The sequence below is a fragment of the Trichechus manatus genome, unplaced genomic scaffold (genome assembly GCF_000243295.1).
Source record: "Trichechus manatus latirostris isolate Lorelei unplaced genomic scaffold, TriManLat1.0 scaffold00027, whole genome shotgun sequence".
NCBI classification, from domain to species: Eukaryota; Metazoa; Chordata; class Mammalia; order Sirenia; family Trichechidae; genus Trichechus; species Trichechus manatus.
In genome coordinates, this window is record NW_004443963.1 from 1,991,889 (window position 1) to 2,001,417 (window position 9,529).

The window sequence follows — 9,529 nt, forward strand, 5'->3', positions numbered from 1 at the left end:
CTTAAACTGAAAATATCCCCTGAAGTCTTGTCAAAACCAAACAATAGCCTAGCTTAACTAGTAAAAAATGTCTGCCTTGAGCATTTTAAGAGCCATCTTTACGGGATCAAATTGACAACAACAACTTGAAAGATTAGATAAGAACCTTAGGGGCGTGAGTTTATGTTAATTGGGGAGGAACAACTCAGAAGAGGAGGGTGGAAATGGTTGCACAACTTGAAGAATGTGAACAATGTCACTGAATTGTACATGTGAAAATGGTTGAATTAGGGTATGTTTTGCTGTGTATATTCTTAACAACAACAAAATAAATTTAAAAAATAATAATAATGCTTAAATTTAGTTCTCTTCCATAGTGTATGAAGATCAGTGGTTCTCAGCCGAGGCGATTTTGACTCCAGGGGACATTTGGCAATATCTAGAGACATTTATGGTTGTCACACTGGGAGGACAGCATAAGACTCGCATCTTGTGGGTAGAGGTCATGGATGCTGCTTAATATCCTGCAGGGTACCCTGCCTACAGTGAAGAGTTTTTCAGCCAAAAAGTCAATAGTGCAGAGGTTGAGAAACCCTAGTGTAAATTTACATGCTAGAGTTAAATGTCTAACAGATACTGTCAGATTATTGTCTTAACTGATGTACATCCATCCCATTTTTAGATAGTGGAAGAGACTGAAGAAAAAGCGGCAGATCGCCTTCTGTTTAGCTTCCTCACACTGATAAGTAAACTCATCAAGGAATGTAATATTATTCAGCTTACCAGACCCTCGGAGGTTTTGAGTAAAATCTGGAGTAAGTATTTCCTTTTTGTTTAAATCTAAACCAAATACATCAGTTGTGATAGAATTACTGAACCTAGATTTGGGAAATTAGAATATGAACATTTCAGAAACTATATGGTGTCAGGGAAAAGAATCCATGAGGAAAAAAAATTGTAAAGGCCCTTTCAGATTGATTTTAGTGAAAATGTTTCTTTCGGGGCGGGATGGTGGAATATATATATATGACTTTATAAGTAATAAATCTTCCTTATAAAAGAAATAATATCAATTATGGAGGTAAAAAAGAAAGGAAAAAATTTTTCTGAAAATCCTACTTGCTACTTGAGGATAGTTTGGTATATATTGCCATCCCGTCTTTCTTTTTGTTAAATAGGTGTAGGGGTATTGTGGTTGGTTGGTTGGTTGGTTTTTGGAGTATTTGCATAGATCCATGTAAGCATTTATATCCTGTTTGTTTATACCTAAGTAAGCATATTCCCATATTATAACGAATTTAGTAGATGTCCTTTTAAATAATTGTATAATAGTCTGTGTCTTAATTATCTAGTGCTACTATGACAGAAATACCACAAGTGGATGGCTTTAATAAACAGAAATTTATTTTCTCACAGTTTAGGAGGCTAGAAGTCCAAATTCATAGTGCTGGCTCTAGGGGAAGGCTCTGGAGAAAGGTCCTTGTCTCTTCGGTTTCTGCTTCCTGGTTCCTTGGAGATCTCCATGCGTCTTGGCATCTGTCTTATGCCATCTCTGCTCTGCTTGCTTGTTTAATCTCTTTATGTCTCAAAAGAGATTAACTCAAGATACACCCTAATCATGCCTCATTAACATAACAATATATGACTTAAATGATATATATGTCTCTCTCTAAATGAAAAATAAGACCTTAGTATTTTTTGTTTTTTTGGGGTTAATTTAACATTCTCAATTTTGATTAGCCAGTAGAAAATAGACATGGGCATAAATGCTTGAAGTATCCACCCAGTTTAAGAGCCTGAACTCCCAGTCCTATGAGAATTAACTTAGTTGTTAATGTGTGACATACTCTGGTATGGCCGCTGAAATATGGCTGGATTATTATAAAGATTCATGTAGAACAAAAGCATAACCATGTTCCTGAAACATAGAAGCACAGACTAAAACTCTGATATATAGAACATGGTTAATCCAGAATTTTAATCCTCTTCCCCAGTACCCATGTTATAAGGCTTATCCACTGTACTTTCCAAGTTTGGTATGTAAGCTTAATGCTTTAGAGTCAGGTGGAGCACAGTCAGTCCTGGCTCAGCCTGTTATAGCGTGGCAAGTCACCCCATCTGGAACATCAGTTTCTTCATCTGTAAGTTGAAAATGACAATTCCAACCTCACAGAGTAGCTTTGAGGTCTAAATGAGGTAATACATGTTATACACTTAGTCCTGCACCTAGCACACAGAAAGCCTTCCATAAATGATAGCTTTCTAGTCAGCTCCTTAGAACCACCAATTTCAATAGCTATTAGAAATAAACATGTATCCTTGTACATGTTTACATTACTTAATTTAGAAAATGTAACTATTAATGCCACCTTCTCTCTCCCTTGAATCTGAAACTAGATCTTGTGGAAATGGTCTATTATTAGGGTTTACTCGTATCTCTTTTTTGTCATTTACCACATTAACCCATTGTCGTCGATTGGATTCCGATTCATAGTGATCCAATGGACAGTAGAACTGCCCCATAGGGTTTCCAAGGCTGGAATCTTTACGGAAGCAGACTACCACATGGAGTCTGCTTTCTTCCATGGAGCAGCTGGTGGGTTCGAACCACTGACCTTTCAGTTAGTAGCGGAGCCCTTAACCCCTGCGCCACCAGGGCTCTTTAATTACCACATTAGGTGTTGGTTTTCTGTTTCTTTCCAGTGTCTCTCTACCCACCTCTCCCCTAGCCCCTTCTGAAGCTTCTTGGAAGGAGTGATTATTTTGTTCATCTTTTTCTTCCTAACTTGAAGCACATCATAAATACTGTATAAATGCCAAAAATTGTCCAATTTGCCACCAAAAGCCAGGAAAGCTGTGAGACATTTGAAAATGCCTTTTGGTTCCCTTAGGTCACGTGCACGCTCACCTGAGGCATCCACACAACTGGGTGTGGCTCACTGCAGCTCAGATTTTTGGATTGCTCTTTGCCTCTTGCCAACCAGAGGAGCTTGTTAGAAAATGGAACGCCAAAAAGACTAAAAAGAGACTTGCAGAACCTGTAGCAATCAGGTTCCTAACAAGTGACCTTGACCAAAAGGTAAGGTTTCTCCAAAACCTTTTCCTTCCCTCATGACCTGTGTGAGGTCTTCATTCTGCTTATGTAACCATCTTGGGGCTGGCACTGGGGAGAAACTTTTCCAACTTATTGTACATGTAAAGCAGCAGGGGTGTTAGTAGATGGAGAGGGGTCATCCTAAAGACCAGCATTTTTCAAAGATAATTTTGAAACGAGATGAGTCTAGTCAGACTTTTGATTTGCTTGTTTAGCACATTCATCTTCCTTTATATGTGTAAAGTTCTTTATCAGCATTGGAAAATAAGATTAATACTGGCTGTCCTGCTTCCTTCAAAACCTTGTTGAGGACTAAATGAGAGCTGGTTCATGAAACTGTTAGGTAGGAACCATGTTATATCCCTCTCTGATTCCCCAGGACCTAGCACAATACCTGGCTTATGGTGGGAGCTACATAAATATTAAATGAGGGAGGATGGAAGGGAAGAAAAGTTGGAACACTACAAAGTGCTCTGCTAATAATCTAAGGGATTATTAATCTGTACCTTCCCCAGCTTGAAAGTATCCAATTTCTTTGGGGTGAAATGCTTGGGACAGGAAAAGGGGAACAGTTATATAATTTTTGGTCACGAATCTTCTCTCTAGATCTACGCAGGTGGTCTTTCAGAGCAAACTCTAGTACCTTGGGGTGTAAATATTATGGTTGGTTAGTAGCTTTTTAAAAAATGATTAGAAACACTGCATTCTATCAATGTCCATTTTCTTTTCACAGATGAAAAGTATCTCTTTAGCTTCTTGCCATCAGTTGCATTCCAAATTCCTGGATCAGTCTCTAGGAGAGCAGGTAAGAATTGTAATCTTCCCAGAGTAACAGTAGGGAAGTCTACCACCGGTGAAGGGATAGGCTCACATTTGGTGTTTGTATTGTTTTGGTTTTCAGACTATTTTAATACTTGGGGAATTAGATAAAATATGAACGTACACTAAATATATGTCCAAATTAGGATTACTCTTGGTTCCTTTTTAAATTCCCAGTAAAGATGATGTGGTATTTTTGGGCTGGCGGTTTATCTTTTCACCTTCAGCCGTAACATATCTATTCCACAGTGTGACTGAAGCTTTGATTCTTTCCATCACTAAAAGGCTTTATGTATTTTGATGCTATAAAATGTAACTATAAATTAAAATGTAAATATAGAGAAAGTATTTATAAATATACAGTAAATATAAATTACTTTCAGATAATTGTTCTATTACTCCCTTGTATTGTTTCCTCTCTTGATAAAGCAGTTGGGCTGGCAGATAAGCCACCGTAGATGTGGTATCTGGATAGGAGCAAGCCACCTGACCACATCACTCGTGAATCATTATGGGCAAGATGGAACAAAGTAGATTAAATGATAGTGCTCTAGAAATTAGTTACATGCCTTTACCTGCTATTTCTGTCACTTTTTTTCAATGAAGATTAAACTGCTTTGTTATATGTCAGGATTGGGAAAAGAGTGGATAGCCATTACAAGGAATGCAAAGTGGGGCCAAAGAAATCCTGCCGGGGTGGACATATTATTGATTTTAAGGGAGACAAATGTAAAGTTCTACACTTAGAGCATATGAGCCCTGGGTGGCGCAAACGGTTAAACGCTCGGCTACATAATGGTGTGAAATACCTCAGATTTTACAGATGTCACATAGTTAGGGCCTCAATAAATGGGTCCGTTTATTTTAAGACCAAAATCAGTCTCTGGGCTATTTAACTAACTGAATTGAATGGGATTTGAGGAGGAGGAGCTCGGTTTAAGAACTTGGGCTTGAATTCTGAAGACCTTTGAATCCTGGCCAGCCACTCACTTAGTGTGTCTTTGGGGGAGTTATTTAATATCTCTAAGCCTTGTTTTTTCTCTCCTGATAATAGTACTTGGCAGAGATATTTTAAGGCTGAATTGGGACACTGTATATAAAGCAACTAGTCAGTGCTCAATAAACGGAAGTTATATCTCATGAGGACTGATTGAAGGAATTTCTTGGAGGGGGAATGAAAGCACTCTTTAAAAATGTAAATGGATGGTCAAGAACGAAATCATTTACTTATTCTGTGTGGCCTTAAAGGGTAGAACAAGGCCAAATGGGTAAAAGTTACATGGAGATGGGTTTGAACACCCTGTGAGGAAGAACATGAGAATGTCTGAGAAATGGGGCGCTCATCAACTTAATAATGCAACACCCAGTTGTTTGCTTTTATTTTCTCATTGTAGAATACGTATTTTAGTTTCTGCTTACTGAGCCATATGTATTTCAAAATCAAAGTCTGATTCCTTCCCATCCCCCTTTTCTTTTAAGGTTGTTAAGAATTTGTTGTTTGTAGCCAAAGTCTTGTATTTACTGGTACCTGATTCTGAGGATAAGCAAGATGAGACAAAAGAAGACAGGGAAGAACAAGGAGCTTTAGGAGATGGTGTTGCCAAAGAGGAAGTGGAAGGACGCCAGGTCTGTACAGATGAGAAAGTGGAGTCTGACAAGGAGGAGAACGACGAGGCGAAGGAGGAGCCCAGCAAGCCAGCCACGCTGCTCTGGTTGATCCTGAAGGTGTCCCGGATGGCAAAACTGGAAGCCGCTTATTCGCCTAGAAACCCCTTAAAGGTATGATAAATGTGCAGAGTGATCAAAAGTAGTCATTAAATATAGCGACATTGCAGTTTACAAAGTAAATTTTCATAAACCAAGATTAAATAGTACTTCAGAAAAGTATTCTACTTGTCATTAGTGACCTTCCTAAGAAAACTGCCCCTAAGAACTCTACCTTTTGAACCCAGAACTGCGGCAATAGCACCTGTTCCCAAACAGATTGAACCCTGTTTTCCAAAACTAACTCTCTATTTGTGTGACTGTAAGTGTAAGAGAACATTTCAAGTGAAACATGCTCTGTACTTTCAGAGAACATGCATCTTTAAATTCCTTGGCGCAGTAGCGATGGATCTGGGAGCAGACAAGGTGAAGCTCTATCTCCCAATGATCATAGCACCTTTGTTTCGAGAGCTGAACAGCACCTATTCGGAACAAGGTAAACTGCCTCCAGCCTCCTTAATATTTCACATTACAACTCAGGTCTTCTCTCCTGAATGCTTCCTTCTTCCTTTATCTCTTCACTCCCTGCCAGAGAATTTGTTTTTGGAAAGAACACTTGTTAGGTGTAAAGACAACTAATAACAAACAAGTAAAGCATTTTTGTATTCTATCTGACTGCCCTCTCTCACACTTGCTCATATCTGAGAGTGAATGTTTCTCTCCTAAAGCATACATTAAATGTACAAAGAAAACTATAGTTTGAGGTGGTTTTAAACCTCATAGTATGTGAACAATAATGAGCAATAAAATGTTGTTACATTCTTATGAAACGTAAGGTAAAAATACGTACAATATTATTTTTGCATGACATACTTTTTAGTTTAAATGTCAGTTTAATTTTTCCTTGCCTGGTACGTTTTGTACATTTCTCTCACTGAGCCTAATTGTTGATAATAAAAAAAGAGAGATTTGGGGTTTAGAAAGAGAGGAGGTAAAGTGGATGTTAAAACAGTTAAATAAAATAAAATGACACTTCTGGATTTGTGTCAGAGCCAGAGCTGTGTTAGCCATGCTACCTTGAGTGAAGGTTGTGTCGATGTATTCATACCCTGAGGGCCGCTAGAGATGAAAAGGCAAAGGTGAAGGTTGGGGCTGTTGACAGAGCCAGGGTCTGGTCTGCTGTAGTTCTCATCCAGCTGGCATTTATATTGAGCCACTTCATATTTGCCAGGCACTGAGTTAGGTACAGTGAGTTTATCAGTGGAAAAAGCACAGTCCTTGCCCCTAAGAGGCTTGCTATCCACTGTAGGTGTCCTGATCTCCCCTGAAGTTGAGTGCGAAACATGGGTTGTTTACATTTGGGAGGGGAGTAAGGAAGAATGGGAAAGCATAGCTTTTCATCAGCTTCTCAAAGGAGTCTTTGATTCACAAAAAGGTTATCATGGACAAAGCTAAACCTCAGTGACTTGTGGATTAGGAAGGGACTAGTGAACCACTCTTTCCCTGTCTGCTCAGAGCTGAGCAGGTTAATAAAGGCAACCCAAAGCATTTCTATCAAGTTCTCAAATTACTTTAATGTCTTCAGAGCCAGGGTTCTGCTGGGAAGTAGGCCCGCAGTCTCTAAGCTCTTGTATCCTAGATGAGATGGTGCAGGAAGTGCTGTACCCAACGTTTCTGCTTGTTCCTCCCATCTCAGAAATGTCCAGGCTAGTCTTAGATCTGTGTTTAATACTGAAGTAATAAAAGTAATGAAGCTGCTGCAGGAGTCTAACTTTTTTATACTGTTGATTTTATTGTTGTTTAAATGTGTCCTTTCTTAATTCACTGTCTCTGATCGTTACTCTGTGTGTAAGTAGATCCTTTGCTGAAGAATCTATCCCAGGAAATCATAGAACTACTCAAAAAGCTGGTGGGGCTCGAGAGCTTCTCATTAGCCTTTGCATCTGTGCAAAAACAGGCAAATCAGAAAAGGGCACTCCGGAAAAAGAGGAAGGCTTTGGAGGTGAGTTTGCTGTTTGAAAACGTGGCGTGTTCACTAGGCTTAATAAATGTTTTTAACCATCTGTGTGTATGTGTGTATGCATGTGAGTGTGTGTGTGTAGTGTGTAGTACATACAGGGATGAAAGAGAGATTGGTTGGTTATCTTTGAGAAGTAGGGACTTACAGCTGGGGCTTTTTCCTGAGCCCAGATTTTCGTTAATGGGCACGTATTGTATTCATGATTTAAAAGTAAACAAAATGGCACATTTCTGCATTTGATTTTGGTGGTTGAATATTTACTTTAAAAAAAAGTAATATAAAATTTCTATTCTTTTCTCCAGTTTGTAACTAATCCTGATATTGCTGCCAAGAAAAAGCTGAAGAAACACAAAAATAAAAGTGAAGCAAAGAAGAGAAAAATAGAGTTCCTGCGTCCAGGCTATAAGGCCAAGAGGCAAAAAAGCCACAGCCTAAAAGAGTTAGCAATGGTGGAGTAATGTGCTCCCTGAGCCGATACCCCGAGCCGGGATGCACACCTAGCGTCTCGACTGGCCCCAAAGCACAAACTTTTCAGTGTTTTCTGCTAGTCTGAAATCACATCCAGTTTTATCAGTTATATATATTTAAGTTAAACTTTGGCATAGACTGTATAATATATAGTTTAATATAATCATGCTCATGATTTTTTAAATTAAACATACTTAAAACATTTCATAATAATGTGACTGTATCTTCACTGTCTAAAATGCATATGACACTAGCACTAAGGAAGTTTAAAACATCATTTTTTTAAAAAAAGATATAGCTTATAATAGCAAAAGAAATTGGGAATAAGCCTAACAAAAGATACGTGATACCTTTATGGACAAAATTACAAAACTTTATTAAAAGACATTAAGAAAGGTCTGCACAAGTAGAGAAACAACCATGTTCATGGACAGGAAGATCCGGTAACTTGTTAGTTCTCCCCAAATTGGGCTCAGTGGTTAAATACAAATGTGAGCAAAATCTCAAGAGTTTTTATATTAACCTAACAAGCTGATTCTGAAATTTATATGGAAGATAATAGGTCAAGAATAGCCATGACACTCATAGAAAAACAGAGTGGAGACCTGCCCTGTCAGATATTTAAAATAAGGCACAAAAAGTGCTATCTATAGAGGGAACACATGATAAATTCTACTACATTAAGACCTTCTATACAAACTAGGATACAGCATTTTCTGTATAAAGGATTAGTAGTACCCAGGCTACATAATGAACTCCTATGAATCAATGAAGATAATCCAGTAGAAAAATTGGCAAAAGGGGGAAATAGGCATGGCACAGAAGAAGGAACACGAATGACACTTAGACATGAAAGGCATTCACCTGGATTTGGCTATACCAATTATTAAATATTAAACTACTATATACTAGATGGTAAGTAGTCACTACCTTGAGACCCTCAAATACCACCCTACCTGACCCCTAGATCCCAAATCTCCCCAAGATACAGAAGTTAAAGGTTTAACACCTGGAATGGCAGGGGTTCTCCCACTCCAGCTATGGCTTCTTGTTTTTAGGTGCCGTCAAGTCGGTTCCAACTCATAGCGACCTTGTGTACAACAGAATGAAACACTGCCCAGTCTTGCGCCATCCTCACAGTCGTTGCTATGTTTGAACCCATTGTTGAAGCCACAGTGTCCATCACGTTGAGGGTCTTTCTCTTTTTTGCTGACCCTCCCTGTACCTTACCAAGCATGATGTCCTTCTCCAGGAATTGGTCCCTCCTGATAATATGTCATCCTTGCTTCCAAGGAGCACTCTGGCTATACTTCTTCCAAGACAGACTTGTTTGTTCTTCTGGCAGTCCATGGAATATTCAGTATTCTTCACCAACACCATAATTCAAAGGCATCAATTCTTCATTGTCCAGCTTTCATATGCATATGAGGCGATTGAAAACACCA

At 38.7% G+C, this 9,529-nt stretch overlaps 1 protein-coding gene across 2 annotated transcripts in view; it reads left to right on the forward strand.

The window, feature by feature from the left end:
- The window catches only part of UTP20 (UTP20 small subunit processome component), a 123,390-nt gene extending 114,191 nt beyond the window's left edge, over positions 1-9,199 (forward strand). For both annotated transcript variants that reach the window (XM_023728952.1, XM_023728953.1), the window contains exons 56-62: positions 662-794; positions 2,871-3,058; positions 3,807-3,878; positions 5,372-5,671; positions 5,966-6,092; positions 7,453-7,598; positions 7,919-9,199. In XM_023728952.1, coding sequence (XP_023584720.1) covers positions 662-794; positions 2,871-3,058; positions 3,807-3,878; positions 5,372-5,671; positions 5,966-6,092; positions 7,453-7,598; positions 7,919-8,074 — 1,122 coding nt within the window. In that variant the 3' untranslated portion in view covers positions 8,075-9,199. The remainder of the gene's footprint in view (positions 1-661; positions 795-2,870; positions 3,059-3,806; positions 3,879-5,371; positions 5,672-5,965; positions 6,093-7,452; positions 7,599-7,918) is intronic.
- The last annotated feature ends 330 nt before the right edge of the window (positions 9,200-9,529 follow it).